At 58.8% G+C, this 18,791-nt stretch overlaps 1 protein-coding gene across 4 annotated transcripts in view; it reads right to left on the reverse strand.

The window, feature by feature from the left end:
* The window catches only part of PRIMA1 (proline rich membrane anchor 1), a 48,129-nt gene that overhangs the window by 24,289 nt on the left and 5,049 nt on the right, over positions 1-18,791 (reverse strand). For 3 of the 4 annotated variants that reach the window (XM_036013591.1, XM_028508163.2, XM_036013601.1), the window contains exon 3: positions 15,679-15,814. In XM_036013591.1, the coding sequence (XP_035869484.1) occupies positions 15,679-15,814 (136 nt within the window). Of the gene's footprint in view, positions 1-15,678; positions 15,815-18,791 lie in introns of those variants that run through there. The other variant, XM_036013579.1, reaches the window with a different exon arrangement.

An 18,791-nucleotide genomic window follows, 5' to 3' on the forward strand; every position in this document is an offset into this window, starting at 1 on the left:
TGGGTATCCCGGAGAACAGGCGCTCACCCCAGTCCCTCGGGGCCACCCTGCCCTCTCCCCACCCAGGTCCTTCCAGACACCTGCAGTCACCTTCTGCCCCCTTTCCTCTCCTGCACAGCCCCACACTGCTCCACAGTCCCCTTGTCACCGTGAGGGGCTCCGCTCTGAGGACACTCTCCTTAACAGCAGAACGAGATGCTGATTTTAAAAAGAGAATAAGCAGATCAGAATTTAAAAAAAAATGAGAAGTGTCTTTCTTAAGCATTGTTTCTTTCTTTATCTTTTTAAAAAATTTTATTTATTTATTTTTAGAGATGGGGGGAAGGGAGGGAGAAAGAGAGGGAGAGAAATATCCATGTGGGGCTGCCTCTCACGTGGCTCCTATTGGGGATCTGGCCCGCAACCCGCAACCTAGGCATGTGCCCTGGCTGGGATTGAACCGGCAACCTTTTAATTTGCAGCCCATGCTCAATCCACTGAGCCACACCAGCCAGGAACCTTTCTTTGTCTTTGTAAACACTGGGTGTCGCCTGACAGGCCACAGCCCACTCATGTAGTAGCATCTAACACGACTGCCCTTCCTAAACTTCTGCAGGACAGATAGTGACCCGGGCAGTCCCACCAGTCAGGGGTCAACTTTAATCTGTCTCTTTGGGAAGAAAGGAAAGGAAGTTGTCATGTTGCCATGTGGAAGGAAAAGCACAGGGCCCTTAGGTCCTGAGCTGCCTGGGCCTCTCCCCCTGGGGTGAGCGGGGGTGGGGGAAGGTCCTGCAGCCTCACTTCCTGGTCCCCATCTCTAGCCATACTCTTCCCCTGAAAGGTCTGTCTGGTCTGGCGCCAGATAGATCCGGCTTCCAACGCCAGCCGGATGCCAACAGCCGATGCTGTAGCTCGAGCACCCCCTCAGGCTCCCGACCCATTCATTCACCCGACGGTGACTCAGTGTCTCCCCACGGCTGGGGTGCAGGCCAGCTCAGACCTCACGTGGCCAAACCTGAACTCTTCCTCTTCCCCTCTTGCCCTCCTCCCCTCCTGTCTTCCGTTCACCCAGCTGCGCAATTCAGAAACGTGGGGGTCTTTCCTGAGAACCCCCTCCCCCCCCTCCCTCCATGCAATCCCACAGCACATCTTCCTTCGGCCGGCTGCCCTGGCCCCCTCTGCGCTCCCCTGCGCCCTCCACAACAGCCTCCTCCGAACTGCTCGGCCCCTCCCCCACCCACTCCCGGCACTGCCCTCGTAATGCCAATGAAGTCATGTTACACTCCTGTTCAGGCCCCTTCAAAGGCTTCTTACCAACTGTCGACTAAAACCCCAATTTTGTTTTTACTATGGTGTTCGCTCCCCATGTTGGCCATGCACGTTCAGACCCCTGTAGGGAAGAATCTAGAAACTCGCTGGCAGTGACAGGACTTCCAGAACCAGTGGGGTAACTTCCAAGGGCAAAGTGGGCAAGTTGCGGGAAGCACATTAAAAAAGCAAGCAGAAGGCCCTGGCTGGTGTAGCTCAGTGGATTGAGCATGGGCTGTGAACCAAAGTGTCACAGGTTCGATTCCCAGTCAGGGCACATGCCTGGGTTGCAGGCCATAGCCCCCAGCAACCGCACACTGATGTCTCTCTCTCTCTCTCCCTCCCTTCCCTCTCTAAAAAAAAAAATAAATAAATAAAATCTTTTAGAAAAAGCAAGCAGAAGAGGAATTAGCGGTCTTGCTAACGGCTGCACCTCAGAGACAGCAGCATTTAAGAACGTCTGGCCACCGCCATCTCCTGCTCACACGCCTGCAGCCCCCCCTGGGAATTCAGTGGAAACATCAGAGCCATTAATCCCACTGGGCTTTAAGTGGCCCACAGAAAGCTCTTAGAATTGAATAAGGAGATAAACTGTTTTGCTGGTTACAGGGCCCAGAACGTTCTCAGAGATGAAAGTCCTTTGTGTACTTCTGCCCACTAAGGCACGCAGGGTTCCAGCCTGGGGGCGGGGCTTTGCTCCCAGGCTGAGGTTTAGGGCTCTGGGTTCTGAGCCTCCTCTGCATGAAGTCCTTCAAGCTCTCCGAGGAGAGCTGGGTGCTTCGGCCACTGGGCTGGGTGTTGCTGGGTGCCCATGGTCAGTGGAAATGGGGAAAAAGAGGGAATAAAAGGGACAACATGGGGAGAGACTGAGAGAAACATTTAAAATTCTCAGAAGTAATGAGATAAAATTTGGTAGGTCTTTAGAGCAGTGGATTCTGCCATGTTTGGGCCAAGAAATCGGGAGCACATTGCGCAGTATCTAGCTCGGTGGAGAGCGTCCCCCAGGTCACTGGGACAGCCAGTGCTCGATGACTCGCTGACACGGCCATAGAAGGCTGCCCCCCTGCCTCCAGGCTTCCTCGTGGAGCTGCCCACGCTCTGCATCTGCCTGCGGGCTCCGCTGAAGCTCGATCCCAGCCGCCACCACAGCCCACCCTTCCCGGGGCCTCCTCCTGAGCCTGCCCCTCCAGCAACAGTGCACACCTGAACCCCCGCCCCAGGCTCTGCCTCAAGGGCACCGGGTCTGAGACTGGGTGAAAAATGAAAATTTAAAAAACAACGAAGTCTACAAAGACACAGCCTAATACAAGTACCTGGCCACATGAGTCTGAGTCAAAGTTCAAAGCATATATGCTTTGAACGCTGAGTCAGCGTTCAAAGGATAGAGTAGAACAACAGCCCTGGTGATGGGTATAGAGATCCCTGTCCTCCGGCCAATGGGAAAGCCCACACAGGCATGACTGACATCCTGGGGTCCAATCAACGTGTGCAAATTTATCGACCAGGATGAATCCCTCTGGGGCTGCGTGCAGGGAAAAGTGGATGCATCGGGGGCCTCCCGGGGCCTGCCAGTTAGTCCTCGGTGCCCATCAGGGACCACGGCAGTCATTCTGTGATGCAACCACAAGCCCCCCGAGGACCCGGACCAGGTCCTGCATCTTCGTGCCTCTCCGCGGCAGGCCAGGTGTTTGGCAAGTGGCTGATAAAAGAATGTGGACTAGCCCCACGCTATCACACAAGGGTGAAACAGAATCATCTACAGAGACAGGAACTGTCACCCGTAGCAGTCTACGGTCGCTGCGGCTCCCCAAAATGGAAACGATCAACTCTCCTCGGGACACCAGGCCAGAACTCAAAACAAGGCTTGGTGAATGAGTGTTTGGTTTCTCAGGGGGGTCTCTATTGTGTTATGGGGAGGGACTTCCCTGTGGACAACTGTCCTTTGCGCGACATTTGTTGTCCCCAGTCCCTGTCCGCTAAACGCCAGTAGCACTCACCCGCCCTGCCCCCCAGTCACTGTGACAATGACCTAAACACAACCCCCCCATTTCCAAATGTCCACTGGGGGTGTTTTCACTCATGACGGAGAACCCCAGGTAGGGTAAAGGTCGGCTCCAGCAGGGAGAGGGGAGAGAAGAAGGGCGGGACACTGCCTCTGCGTGTGTGTGGGGTGGGGGGGGGCACGGGGGCATCTGGACTTAGAGGAGTATGAACTTGGAGTAGGAGGAAGAGGGCTTGAAAGGGAGGGGAGGGGAAGGAGAAAGAGAGCCAGTTCGAAGGGACAAACACACTTTCTGGGTGTTCAGGGTAACTTTGCATTTCCAGCACAATCAGAATTTAAACATTCTTAAGCCCAGCAGTTCTCCTGGTGGAGGGGAGTTGCAGCTCAAGAAGTCACTGGAGCAACCTGTTCATGATCCTACCCTCCTGGCCTCGAGGAGGGAGGCCTTCCTGGAGGAGGAGGATCGCCCCAGAAGGAGCACGTGGTGTCACCAGCCTGCTCCGAACGTCAGCAGAGACCCTCACATGAACACCACGGTGTGGAAGCTCCCCACCCAGGCTGGTCCAAGACACTGCACGGTTTACTGGGTTTCTTCTCTAGAGGCCAAAGGTCAAAGGGCAACATGGATGGGATGGACAGGTCGAGGCCAGTCTTGCTAAAGGGAAGGAGGGCCCACGCTGCGGGGCTAGCAGTCACCGTGCCCATTTGCAGCCTAACTGCACTTAGAGAGAGGGATGGGATGAGAGGCAGTGTAGGTCAAGTCCCCATAACCTGGGCTGTGATGGGGAACAAACAGGGCCACCATCGTGGCACCATCTAGAAAGAGATGTTCCTTAGAAAGGAACCCTGACCCTAACCCTTGCCCACAGCCACTGCCTGGCCCAGGCCGCTGTCTCTCCCGGAGACCACCACCTTCTTCCTGCTGCCTTGGGTCTCCTGCGGCTTCCCCTCCCCCAGCCAGGGCCCTCTGTAGGCAGCTCAGATGGGAGCTCCGCAGTCGGCTCCCCACTGTGCCCAAGATCCCCTGTGTGCTGTCAGAAGGGCTGCCCCCAATTCCCCCGCTGTCCCCCCTGTTCCCCTGCCCTCAGCCCCCACGCCTCCCGCGCACTTCAACCCTGGCATGGACAGGCTGTCTGTGGCCTCCAACCCTCTGCCCCTGCCATTCCTTCTGCCAGAGCACAGTCCCTTCCCCACCTCCGTGCCCAGCCTTCCCCTGAGAGCCGTCCCCCCTCAGCTCAGCTGTGACTCCGGCAGGACACCTGCCCTGGGTCCAACATAGTCCGCCCGGCCGCTGCCTGGCCTCTTGGTGCACTTCCTGTGTGCGCTGCCTCCCCCGCCATCCGCAGGCACCCCAAACTCCACGAGAGAAAAAGCAGAACCCCAGTCCTCCCCGTGAACCTTCCCTGCAGGTCCGCCCTGTCTTACCCACGGTCTCATCCTCCACCTGCAGCCACGGTGGAGAGCCCTACCCAGATCTGTTGCATGAGCACACGACTGGGGGTGAGTTGCCGCTCCTGAGATGGACGAATTAGGCGTCTGTCCAGGAGGGAAACACTCCCTGGACCGCTGATCTGCTTCCTGAGTGGGAGGGAGGCAGGGGCTCCTGGCCAGAGGGAGTAGGCCTTCCTGGGTCTGAGCAAGGGCAAGAGCACCATGGCCATCCCCGTGGAGGAAGGTGACAGCCTGTAGCCAATGGCGCCAGCATCCTTTCCGGGCTCGCTGGCCCAGTTTCCGGCTGCCAGGGTTGCTTCTCTGCCTGGGGGAGCTGACCACACACCCCGCCCCCAGCTCCCTCGGCTCTCAGGTGAGCCGCTCTCAGGTGCTGTGACATTTCCCAGAGCTCCCCGTGGACACCAGGCTCCCTCCGCACCCACAGTGGTAACTGGCTTGACATCGCACCCCCTGCTGCCCGCTGCCCTCTGCCGTCTCCAGGCAGCCACCTGCGCTTGGACCCGTGTCTGCATGCCCGTCTCTGGAGGAGCCTCCTCTCAGGTAGAGTCCCGGGTGCTCCCCGGCAAGTGGCAGCCTCGTAAAAAACTTTGTCCCCCGCCACTCCCCACTGATCCCAGAAAGTGTCGCTCTGTCTGCCTCGTCTGGTCACGTGCACCCACGTCTTCAAACACCAGCGAGCACCTGCCGTGTGTCAAGCTGTGAGCCATCTCTGTGGACAAAGGTGAATCCCCAGTCCCTGTCCTCAGGGATCAGATCAGACACTTAACAGGTCAGACGGACGGCTTGTCCTGGACCCAAGGGGGACGTCCCACACAGATTCTGTAACAACAGGAAGCAGCTGACGTTGGCAGGTGATTGCCCGGGGCCGGAACTGTTCTAACACTGTCGCCTGTGAACCAGTCTGACCCTCCCCACAGCCCTGTGAGTGGGACGAGGTCCACGTGGAGTTATGGGTGCGGGAACCAGCTCTCGGTCCCAGGGCAACAGGCTAGGCCTTTCAGCCGGGACCTTGCCGCCACCTCCCACCCCGCTGCAGGGTCCCCTTCCTGTACGGGAGCCACACCCTCCGAGCACCTGCCCGCGCTAGGCGGTGGGCCCACGCTACCCACTCCGACCGAACAATTCCGCCTCTCACCACCGAGGGAGGAAGCCCTGTCCCCACTAGGAGATGAGGAAACTGAGGCCCAGACTGCCCAAGATCACCCAGGTCTGTGTTAAATGTCCGGAGGGGCGAAGCCACAGAGGCAGGAAGGAAGTGGACTGGCGGTGGCCAGGCCCGGGCGAGGGGGCTGGGTTGGGAGGGACGGGGCTTCTTTTCGGGAGGTGATGAAAATGATCTGGAATTAGATCGCAGTGCCGGTTAGATAACATTGTGAATATACTAAACACTGCCGCGTGCATGCTTTAAAATGGGTAAGATGGTGACGTTTACCTCAGTGAAAGTCATTACAAGAAAGCGAGCGCCCAGGAAGCACGTGGTGGGCGTGGACGGGCACGTTTGCCTATTTCCAGCTCTGCGTTGAGTCCAGACGCCTCACAGCACTCCAGGGCCCTGCACCCCGGCGACATGGGAGGTGCCTCACTCACGTGCAAGTCTCCCCGGCCCTGTGGCCCCAAGTCCCACTGCGCCCCACCTCTTCCTCTTTTTTGGCACCAATCCCTTCCCGCCCCGTGTCTCAGGTTGCACCAAGTCCCAGCCTTGATCTCCACAAGGGTCACCTCCTTCTGGGGGGAACCAGGACATCTGTCATTTTTAAGGCTCTCAGGCAAAGCCACCAGTGTCCAGGGCTCAGGCGCCCCGAGGGCAGGGCTGTGGGCAGTTCATCTCTAACCCAGGACCTGCCACGGCACAAACTCTTGGCAAAAGTTTGCTCAGTAAATCAGCGGATCAAGGTTTGTTGAGCAAATTAAAGTCCACATAAATCTACAATCTTTCATTTGCTGGATTCAAGTGAATAAATGGATGGCAAACAATTCTACTTATTGAATTGGGAAAGGGAGAGTCGGCACTTAAAAAATAAATAAAATCACCTTTTAAAAAGAAAGCCAGCAACTATTAAAATTCTGACACGGCCGGATGCACAAGCCCAGGGACAAGAGTCGTGCTCACAGGGCGAGGCGCTCCGTCTGGAGCTGAACTCAGGGCAGAGCCAGCCCATTTTAGGGAAGGGGAGCTGAGGCCGGCTTGGGTAAGAGACGCACTCAAGCAAAAATGGTGTTGCTGAGAGAGAGCAGGAGGCACCAGGCACTGGGCGAGGCCAGCATGAGCAGTGTCTGTGCTCACGACCACCTTCGGGGGACAGAATCTCAGCCAGCATTTGCAGATAAAAATACGGCGCTCGGAGAGGCTGAGCGACCAGCACATGGCTGGTGGGGGAGCCAGAGCCAGGTGCAGCCCCCAGGTCCCCCTGCTCGCAGACCAGGCCGGTGGCTCAAAGATAACAGGACAGAAGCCCTGCCTCCCGAAAATGTTGAGCATCCGATACCCCCAGGTCCAAATCCACGGTGACAGCGAGGACCCGCTTGGCACCAACACAGCCCATGAAGCAAGGGATGTTGAGTGGCACGGCCCCTGTTTGACGCCCACAGCCCCTCACCATGGGCTCGCCCCGGGCAGGATGGCGCTGTGGCATTCACACTGTCATAAGGAGCCTGGCGCCCTGGGGAGAAGGCAGATCGCCCGGGCTGGCCGGACCTGCTGCTCCCATCCTCGGCTTCCGAGGCTTCCAAAGGCCTCCTCTTCTGCTTGCCCCAGGGAGCGGAACCTTCATAAAGTCCCAGAGATCGTGTCCTTATAAAATGGCAGCCGCTAAGACACACAGGGGCACGCTTGAGCCGCTCACCCCTTACAGGCCCCACGGGGCCTGCATTAGCCCCTTGGTGAGCTCACAAATGTCCCGAGAGGACCAAGGAGGGGGAATGTGAGTGATGTCTGCTTGTTCATTGCACAGAACCTGGGGACATTGCTGTCCCCCACTCCGAAACCGCCGCCTTTACAGAGTCCTGTTATCTAAACTCCAAACCCTCTTAAACCAGACCAGGGCCTGACAGGTCTGCCTCCTGCCCCCACCCTGCCCAGGCCACACCCAGGCTCTTCCATCACTGCCTCTCACCTGGACCCTCATGGGGCGGGGGGGGGGGGGGGGGGGGGAGCCAGTCTCTGTGAAGTGTAAGTGAGGCCACACCACTCTTGCTGTTCAAACCCATCTGAGGCTTCTAGTTGCTTATAAGGGCAAAGCCCTGCCCCTTGCCTAGCCTCCAGGGCCCTGCCCCCGCCTGGTCTGGGCACCGTCTCCTCTGGGACGCGCTGCCTCCCGTCTCCTTCACCCAGCAGCCAGCCCGTCACGCACCCCAGGGCCCTCCCGCACGGTGGGCTTGTACTTGCTGTTCCCGCCGCTGAGAACCACCTCCCCCGAGACTACATCTCTCTGGCTATCAGCTGAAATGTCATCTCCTGTCCCCAGACCATGGAATCTAGGTGAGCACCCAGTCACCACCATCCGATCGCATCCTTGTCATTACCCCTGTGACACGTGGTGCCTTCAATGTTCCCAGTGACATTGTGTTTATCTTCTGTCCCAGCCGCCGCCCACCCACCCTGCCTGCCTGTGCACACTTGCACAGGGAGCTACGGTCTCCATGGCTGCACTCCCAGGACCTGGCCAGGGTCTGGCAAGAGTCGACAGTCAAAAACCTTTGCAAAGGAAATGAATCAGTAGCCCCGACCAGGGTGGCTCAGTCCTGCAAAGCAAAAGGTCACCAGTTCGATTCCGGGTCAGGGTGCGTGCCTAGGTGGCACATTTGGTCTCTGGTTGGGGTGGGTACAGGAGGCAATCAATCAACGTTTCTCTCCCTCTCCTTCTCCCTCCCTTCCCCCCTCTCTAAGAAAAAAAGAGAAATGAATGGGTAGCTCCAGAGGACCCATGGTGTGCAGGCCCATGCTGAGGAGCGGGGGCTGTCGGAGGACCCACCAGCCACGTGACAATGGTCTGTGTCTAGCTCAGAGTCCAGGTGTAAGCCAAGTAATTAAGGAAACACGTTAATGAGATATGTAATGGGTGGGGCCACTTCTAGGAAAGCAAAGGAACGTTCAAAGAGAGTATGCATGGATGTGTGCGTGTTGATGGAGGGAGGCGTGGCTTTAAAATATATGCAAATTCTCTATCGAGGGGCGGAGTCAAAGCCCCCACTCCTCCAAGGGAGCTGCCTCGGTCACCTGATTCCAAGGAACGAAGCACCACGGCAGAAGTGATGCCGCATGCGCTTCTCAGCTGCATGATCCAGGGGGCGTGGCTTCCACAGGCTTCGCAAGCTTGGAACCAGCCGCCACGCTGTGAGGAAGCCGTGGCCACACAGACGCATGGCGTGCGGGTGTTCCGGAATTCAGGCCAAGCAGCAGCCAGCACCACCCACGAGACACAAACAAGGAAGCCTTCAGCATGCCTCCAGCCCCAGGTAGCGGACCGCAGTCACGGGGAAGACCCCCAGGGAGGCCCTCCGAGTGGAGCCTTTGAGCCCCCACGGCTGCGGGAGGAAAGGGTAACACACTGGTGTTGCTTCCGTAACCACTCCGTTCCGGGGTGGTTTGACCCACACCCCCATAGAAAGTCTGAACAGGGAACGCAGGACCCCCGTGGAAGTTAGGAGAGGTGTCCCTGGAGGACATCTGAGATCGGCATGCGTCAGGTTCACCACTCTCGGGGAGGCCCTGCAGGCGCGAGAACTCGTAGCTACAAAGGGTCTGAGACAGGAAAGGAAAGGGGACCCGTGCAGCGGACCCCAGTGGTGCAGGGAGAGGTGGGCAGAGAGGAGGCAACAGGGAGTGATCAGGGGGCCTTGAATGGCCGCTCCTCCTTAGCTGGCCGGCCAGGAACAAGTAACTCACCGCCTTTGAGGCCTAGACCCCTCACAGGCCTTGGGGCTGGTACCCCTGCGACCAAGGTGTGTTTGAGGCCCGAGGGGAGGAAAACGAGCTTCCCCTTCACTGTTGGGAACTAAGTATCGGTTTCCTTCTAGTATTCTGAGTGCACCAAACCAAAAAGAGCATTCTAGAACTTTCACAGTCCCATTTTTTTTCTCTGTTAAAACTTGGCCTCAGCACATAGAGATGAACCAGGTGACTCATTCCGAGCTCCACCACTGCTGGGTGACCTCTGGGGAGTCACTTAACCTCTTTTTTGATTTTTCGAAGAATAAAATAAATGCAAAAAATGAAATGGCAGCGCTTTGAACTTCTTCCAGACAGGTACTAAGGAAATGCACGCTCACGCCTCTGCCCTGCCACTGCTATTCTGGGACCAGCCAGCCTCAGGGGCAGATCTCACGGAGGGTGTGCCTGCCTTTCCCCCGTGCACCCTCCTGCCCTGGCCTCAGCCGTGTGAGTCACGGGCGGGGACCATGGGCCACCGCTGGCCCTGACGAAGGACGCCCCGAGCTCAGGGCACATCCTGAGCTCTGGAGGCTGCCGGGGGCTCTTCGGTCAGGCCCTGGGGCCATGTTTGCCTCGCCTTCCCCGGGGTGCAGCCCTGCCCACGCTTTCTAGAAGCACCTGCACTTAGGGGACTCTGGGGGACTTTGAGAATCGCAGGCCTGGCGACGGCGGCCCTGGGAGACACTCTCTGACAACCTCTTCCTTTCTATTGAATTCCTAGGGGAGTCCTCAGAGAACCCCCTTCATCCTTGAGTTTCTCATCGGATCTCTCGCTCTCAGCAGGCAGGTGCCAGGGCCGGGTTTAAGCAGCTCCAAACCTGGCGGTCACTGAACTATTATTATTTCAACCGTTACCATTAGTATTACGTATTAGCTGCCATGTATGGAGTGTGACGTGGGTTGACCACCCCCATGTGTGGCGGGTATCGTCACTGCTCCCCTTTTACAGATGTGGACATGGAGGCCCCAAGCAGTTCAGGACAGCTTGCCCAAGGCCCTTAGCTAAGGAACAAGGCTTGAGCCCAGGTTGCGGGGGCAGGAAAGCCAGGCGGGGAGCCACCGCACTGCAGCAACCCCCGTCAAGCACGTGGTGTCTGCCAAGAACAGCCCGTGTAATCTGCAGTCTCATGGAAATCCCGTCTCGGGTGGGGATCATCAGCCCCACTTCACAGATGGGGAGACTGAGGCTCTGACAGGGATGCACCGTGCCCAGGGTCACAGGGCTGGGACTGGAAGGGTTGGGACTGATGCTGGAGCTCCCTGACCTGAGGCCATCCCCTAGGATGCTGGTTCTCAAACTGTGCACCCAAGTGGCATCAGCACCACCAGACGATATGTCAGACATGCAAACCCTCAGCCCTGCCCAGACCGACTAAATCAGGAATTCTGGCAACCTGTGTTCCCAACAAGCCTTCTAGGGGGTTCTGACCACACTCGCGCCAGAGAACTACTGGTCTAGTGACCCCCGACGGCCCACAGTGGGCAAAAGTTCACGAAGTGCACCCGCCACCTTGGCTGAAGTGGGCGGGACCGGGGGCAGAGTGTGGGAAACAAGGGCAGCAAGCAGAGATGCTGCTCAAGATTCTCCCGCCTCACTAGAGCCTTCTCCCTGCCCCTTCCCGATGACAGGAGGGGCTCAGGGCAGGGTTGTCTCAAAGGACTTCCGGGAGAGGGTGCAGGGCTGGACCCCCTCGGGGGGACACAGGGCTGAGTGGCCCCCAAGAGCAATGAGCCCCAGGTGGCATTGGGGGCTAGTCTCCAGAAAGTTTCGTGGTAACACAAAACAACAAACACACCAAAAACCACACACAGCAAAAACCAGAAACCACGCTGCCTTTGCCAGAAGGGTGGTCCAGCAGTAGGATGACCAACTGTTCAGGTTTGCCCAGGACCGAAGGGTTTCTGGGGTGCAGGACTTTTCGGGGTAAAGCCAGGGGAGTCCTGGGCACACCAGGACAAGCCGGTCCCTCTGAGCAGCAGCGTGCTGTTTGGTCACGTGGAGGACACTCAGTTCGTTTGGGCAAATGTTTCTGCCAGGTACTTCCATGGGAGACTGGATAAGTCTGCTGGAAATCATGCAGAGATTCCTCCCTTCCTTCCTTCTCCCTCTGCCCAGGCTCCTGCCAATCAACACGGTGTCAGCAGGGAGTCTCCTGTTGGCTCCCTCGGCCCCTAACTCTGGGTCTTTGCATCAGCGCTTCCCTGTCCCCCATGTCCCCCACGGCCTGTCTGGCCTCTCTCTGCTCCCGGGTCTGCCAGGGAGTCCTATCATGCCTCCCCCCCCCCCCTTCTGGAATGAGCCCGTCCTCAGCAGCACCTGTGTTCCCCGGTCTGGCGCTCCCAGGCCGCCGGGCATCAGCAGGATTTCCACGGGATGAGCGGCAGCCGTTTCCAAAGCACTTTTCACTTACGGGGAATCCTCAAGTCAGCCCCTCAGGCAGGTGGAACCCGCAAACCTGGTTTGTAGAAGGCAGGGCCCAGCCTCACGTGTGGCCTGCACACACACACACACACACACACACACACACAGAAGTGGCTGAGCTGGCACCGGCCGAGGCTCGGGGACTCAAACTCTCGTGCTCGTCCCCCGGCCCCTGCCAGTGGGGACAAGTCCCTGGGTGCCTCTGGGTGCCTCTGGGTGCCTCTTGGTGCCTCCAGTGGCCCCAGCATGGGGCTGGGCACAGAGCAGGTGCTTGGCTACTGTTCCCCCAGGTGAAAGAGAGGTCCCTGGGTCGGGGGGCAGAAATTCAAGGCCCGTCTGATGAACAGGTGAGCAAAGGATGACACGAGCCTGGAGCCCAGGTACCCAGAGAGACGGCAGGAAAGGACACTCCTACAAACGCTCCTGCTGCAACCGACAGTCCGCTGGACCGTGAGCTCCAAGAGGGCTGGACCTGCCCCTCTCTCGCTCATGGCTGAGTCCCTGGCCCAGGACCTGGCGTGCTCCATGCACACCTGCTAAACCACAGCAGAGCTTCCGCAGCTCTGGAGCCCCGTGCCCTCTGGGAGAGAGGCCGATCCCTTTGCATTGTAGGGCAGGCAGCAGTTGTGGCTGTGGCCATAGCTCTGTCTGACGTTTTACTGGGCGCCACTTGTGCACAGGGTCCGGGGTGAGCTCAAGGAGGACTAAGAGAATGTGCAAAACATTCTCTGCCACTGGTCTAATCTGCCAGCACTTCATGGCTGTGGGGTGCATCTGCTGACCCCTCTGCCCAGGGTTCATGTCCATGACCTTGGGAGGCCACCACTCCCTTAACCTCTGTCTCCACACTCCAACCCCAAGGGTGGTCACATGGCCCAGGCCTGGCCAATCAGCATATTTCATCCTGTAGGCCACCATGATTGGTCCAAGGATGGACATGTGACCCAAGATGATCCAATGAAAGTCAGCCCCAGGACGTTAGAGGATGTTTTGGGAAAGAGAAGCTCTGTCCTGGAAAGATTACTAACTGCAAGGTTGATGGAATCCTGGTGCCTGGAGCCCCAGGACTGGTCCAACCTGAGAGAAAAGGCAACCCAGGAGAAACCAGGAGAGAACAGGGCCGAGACAGAAATCTAGTACTGTCATCACGGAAGACCTGCTGCTGGAATATCCTGGTACACGAGGCAAAACACTAGCATCTCCCTCCCTAGTCTGTGTTACTTAAGCCACTTCACGGTGGCTGTGTCTGCTGCGTGTGACTAGACAATCCTCCTCCCCTCTCACCCAGGAGGCCCTCGGGCCCGAAGCTCCACATGAGGTGGCTGTCCCCAGCCACGGGGCACTCCCTGCCCGCCGCCCCTTCCCTGCACCCCAGCCTGGTTTCAGGCCCTCGAAGGTGGCCTGGGGCTGAATTATCCCAAGAGGCCCCCGCTTGACTCCAGTCTGGTAGCTCATCCCCAGTCGCACCTCCGCATTGTCAAGAAAGTCGATCTCTCTACAGCAGATATACAGAAATCACGCCATCTCCCTGCTTAACACCTCCGTGGGCTGGTCACAGCCCACAGCAGACTCGTGAAGGGTGGGGTGTGCGTCCCTGCAGCTAAGTGGGCTGACTTCCCACGGCACAGGGACCCGGGACTCAGCACAGTGAAACCCGGGACCAGGAATGAGGCCCTTTCTGATGCTCTCACAAACCTTCCACCGTCTTCACAGGGAAGAGGCTGCACAGAGAGCTGCCACAGCTCCGACACCTTGCTAACACTGGCTTCGTTTTCATTACATTTATTTTCACGGTCACTTTGAGTTTGCGCTGTCTTTTCATTGACAGTAGTTGTGTCACGTTTTCTTTGGAAATTAATTTGCATACACACAAAAGTGAGTCTATTTACAGAAAAAGGGGCAAAGAACAGGAGGCATTTGGATATGATGAATGACATTTGGCAGACCGTGATTCACCAGAGGAAATGTGATCTCATCGGCCACGCGCCCGCCCGCCCGCCTGAGGCCCTGCCCGGTCCGCCCCTGGCCCACCTGCTGAAGGGCTCGTGACTGCCAGGGGGGATCTCACGGAGGCAGACCTCCACGCCTTTGCCCATGCTGGTCCTTCCGCCTGGGTGCCCCTTCCCACCACCTCCTTATCGCCGGGAACAATGTCATTGATTCTTGAAGACCCAGGTCACAGTTACAGTGCGCTGTGGCCGAGCTACTCAGGGATCTCCCGTGCACCGGGTGGCAACGTCTGTGCCGTCTCAGGCCACCTCGTGTAGGTTGCTGACGGGAGGGCCTTCCCTTCGAGGCTGAGAGATCCCAGGAGGCCAGAACCGCCTCTCACCTCCGTGTTTGGCATGCAGCTCAGTCAGCACCAGGTGAACTGAAGGGGCTCTACCCAGGTCCATCACATGCAAGTGCAGCTGGGGACAGCACAGGCCCGGGGCCCACACCCTGGGCGGAGGAGACACCCTCCAAGGAAGCAGGGGGCTCTGACCACCCCCAGGACAGCTCGGGGATTCCTTCCGGAGAGAGGAGGAGGTGAGCACCCTGGGACGGGGGAGTCCCGCAGAGGCCCAGAGCAGGGGGCCCGGGAGGCCACGTTTCTCCACTGTCACTTGCATTTGAATCGCCGCAGAGCCGCCACTTCCTAAGCCCCACCCGAGTGTCTCTGAGTGGGTGGGTCTGAAGTGGGCCCCTGGGGCTGCCCTTTAAAAAAATGCTTCAGGTGATGTTGAGGACCCCACTCTGAGACGCACCAGGGACAGGTGTCAGGTAAGAATGGAGACACATCGGGGCCCAGCAGACAAAACGCAAACGCACCCGAACTGCGAAGGTCCCCCAGGGCGCCGCGTCACTGTCTGGACACACAGCTGACCAGAGAGCAAGCGTTGTCGAGGGTCTTTAAAACACGCCCCAATAACTCAACAGCGGTGCACTTAACCAAGGGAGACCCAGCCAGCACCACGGGCACTCTACAGGCCAAACCGTGGGTGATCGACCCCACGTACAGAATCTCTTCTCAGAGACCTTGTCAAGTAGCGATTGTATGCAGGGCACTTAACCCTTGGAGGTCAGGACTCGGGCCGTTTCTGGCTAAGAAACCCTCCTTTGTCTGAATGACCAGGAGGTCGAATTGTTCACAGATGAAATCAAGGCAAACAGGAGGGGGGGCGGGGAGCCGAGTTCACTGCCAACGGCTGAGAGGCATCCAGGCCGCTGTGCTCCCAGAGCCTCCTTAGACCAGAATTACAGTCGGAAAATGAAACCGTGTGCGTGGGTGGCTATAGAACCCTGGTGCCCAGGGCCTGTCCTTTAAAGGTCTGGCCTTTAGAGCAGTCCGGGCCCCGTCGCTCATCCAGTGGAGGCTGGCTGTGATCTGATTAGCGGGTGCAGAAGCATCCTTCTCCGTCCCGCAGGAGCGTTCTGCGGGGAAGGCGTTTTGCAGACTGCAGGCGAAAGTTGGGCCTTGGCTTCCCTCCTGCTCGGCCAGTGGAAAATTACCGAGGAGGCAAGGCTGCCCTCTGCTCTGCCCCGGGTTCTCCCGGGGCCCGCAGGACACCAGGGGAAATCGGAAACAGGCAAGCCTTTACTCACCTGGGGCGGAGAGGAGTCTGGGAGGCGGCGGGGGCGGGGGCGGCGGCGGCAGCGGGGGAGGGGGCCGGCACTGGCAGATGTGTTGACAGCTGTCAGTCACCTTGGAGCAGGACTTCTGCGGCTCGCCGTGTGTCACCTGCAGAAACGGACTCGCGTGACCATGAGAAGACCGTGAGGCAACCCGGGAGCCAAAACGGGCCCGCCCCACCCGCTCCCTGCCAGGCCGGGACTTGGGCTTCTTCTCCCAAACCACGGCAGGAAGAACAGACAGAGGTCAGGTTCAAAGAGAACAAGGTTGTAGGAGGCGAGCTTGGCAGGGTTGGGAGATTCAGGTTTTATTCCCAGCTCTGCCGGGGGCCAGCTATGGGACTGTGGCAAGCGGCTGCGATATGACAGAGAGGCAGAAACAGCTGGAGATGAGCTCCGGGAGGCTCCCCAGCAGACCGGCGAGGGCACTGAAGCCCAGGGGAAGTGGCTCCCGCAGGCTATCCGGCGTGGGTGGGGGCAGGACACCGATGTATGCCCCCAGCAGGCAGACCCAGCCACTTCTCCAGTCTGTCCTGCTCCAGTACAAGGCCCAGCCTTCCCCTTTCCTCGGTCCCAGCTCCTGACAGCCCTCCTGGCACAGCCAAGGCCCTCCGTCTCCAGGGAGGAAACGCCGTCCTGGGCCAGGCGTCTGCTCTGGTGATCCGCACAACCACGGGGAGCCCCAGGGGTCTCGTGTGAAGCACACCCAACCAGGCCATCTGCATCCCTCAGAACCCCCCCCCCCAAAGGCTGCCCACAGCTCAAGGGATCACGTGCCCACAGGGTCCTGCACGGGAGACCGCCCCCCGTTCCCATAGCGTCTCCAGCCCCAACTCACCCTGAGTTCTCACCCGCAGCCCTGCTCTCAGGGCCCTTCTTCCAGCCTCTGCCCCGGCCACACTCCCACCCTTTCATGGGCTGCTCCAGTGGGCCAGAACGTCCCCACCACCCCTTTCCCCGCTGGCCCCTTCTCAGCATGGCTGCCACCTGTTCAAGAAAGCAGCCCTGAGCCCCGGGTCCTGGTCAAACCTCCTTTCCCTAGACTCCTCTGGCCCAGGTCCCGCTCTGCAGGGCTGCAGTCTGCCTCAGGGTGGCTCCCTGGTTCCTGCCCCTCTGCACAACTGGACAACTGGGCCATAGGTCTACGGGGGCAGGGGCCAGGCCTGTGGTCATTTCTCGCACTATCATAACCTGGCACTCAAGGGGGTGCCTGGCATTCCATGAACATTTGGCAAATGAATGAATGAATGAATGAATGAACGAACGAAGAAATATTAAAAGCTGGACCAGAAACCACGCCTCCGGAACTCGGGTCTGGTGTTTTGGGACATGAGTGTCATTTCAGTGGCAGGAGCTGGCTGTGCTCACCCAGTGGTGCCCAACCCCGATTGCTCCCCAAAATACTCCCCTCTGAGCCTTCGCCACCGTTACATCAGAGTTCCTGCAGCTGCAGCCGGGCATGGGTATGGTAAGCACCCCAGGCTAAGCTTCTAATGGAGCCGTAGACTGACCGAGCCCGTATCCCTCCCTGAGGCGGAGCCGTAAATCCTCGAGGCTGCTGCTTTGTGCCCGTCCCGGGGAACCAGGTGACTTAAAGGAATGAAGGAAAAGTTGGTGGTCACCCCCACCCCAATGATGCCCACGCTTAATCTCTCTAGCTGTCGTCTTGAGTGAGTAGAAACCTAGAACCCTGATTTCCCTGCAAAACCAACCACGTGTGGCCGCCTTTAAAGGGCATCGTGACCCCTGGCTGCCCGTGTCCAGGCCCAGCAGCGAGCGCACAGGGCTCGGATCCCCGCCGCCTTTGGCAGATGTGAGCAGGCCAGTAAGGGCCATGGGGACGGCAGCGGGAGGGGAACCGGTTTCCAGCTCTGGCAGCGCCGACAAGGCCAAGAAGCTCCTGCATACCACCTCTGAGCATTTTCAAAGGACCGTCGACTGTGGTTCAAGCTCTGAGAGGCGGTCTATGTCCCGCTAGGAAGAGCGCATGCTCAGAGGGTGCGCCTTTTCTGTGATGTCACAGACGTGATTACCTCCTTCCCCCTCAGTGACTGGACCCCAGGGTGCAGCGGCCAGTTCTCCTGCCCGCTCGGAGCCTGCCCTCTGGATTCGGACCGTCTAGGACTGCGGGGCGTTGCTCGGGAGCTCCGTCTGCCAGCCGCTGGCCTCGGAGATCGCCTCTCCCCTGAACTCCACCAAGTGTGTGAACGTCAGGCCGTGAAGGCCACTGCCAAAGCAACTACTTTCCCGCTCTCCACGTGCGATGTACGTGAGGGCTCTGGAGAGCAGCACGTTTGTTTAGCCTGGCCCCACCCAATGCCCTGTTCGTGTGAGAGGCTACACGGGCACAGGATGTATGAGAGAGTTCAGTGCAGGGAAATTATGGGCAAGGAACCCGGGGCCCAAAGTGACCCAAGGCTGATGGGAGAGGAAGGACTTCAGAAAGCTGTGGTGTCTCGGAGTGGTCCCACGGGAAAGGGGGCCGGCACAACTGCTTAACCAACCGTCATCACAGGAGTATCTACGCAGGGCTGGCTGTCCTCCCTGAGGGGCGGGCCCCGCCTGGGCCCCTGCCTGGAGTTTGGTCCAGCGCAGGCCTGAGGCCGCTGAGCCTGTCGCCACTGACAGCTGGCTACAAAAACCCTTGATCCACTTGCCAACTTCCGTTCACCCTTCAAACCCAGCTCCTACGCAGCCTTCTCAGGCAAGCCGCCCTGAGCCCCGTGACCCCCCCAGATGAGACCCACCTGCCCGGGCAGCTTCCTCGCCTTGTAAGCCCTCGTCTTAGGGGGCATCTTCCCCACTGTTTTGGGATGTTTGCTCCCCCTGCGTAAGCTGGCGGGTAGATGAGCCTGTGCCTCATTAATCCTGACCGAGTGTGACTTCCCGAGCTCTGCCGTGTGCCGGCCACGGGAGACAGGCTGTCATCTCACCGCGGGGATAACCGGGAGGGGTGGTTGTTACCCTCCGCACATAGCGGCAGGGGCAGCAGGCTCAGTGAGGGGGAGTGCTCTGCCGCAGCTGCCCAGGGCCGGGCTCCGTGGGGGCTCAGGGGAAAGATGTGTTGGGAGGTGACCTGCCGCCCC

This window comes from Phyllostomus discolor, chromosome 1, assembly GCF_004126475.2.
Source record: "Phyllostomus discolor isolate MPI-MPIP mPhyDis1 chromosome 1, mPhyDis1.pri.v3, whole genome shotgun sequence".
Lineage (NCBI taxonomy): Eukaryota > Metazoa > Chordata > Mammalia > Chiroptera > Phyllostomidae > Phyllostomus > Phyllostomus discolor.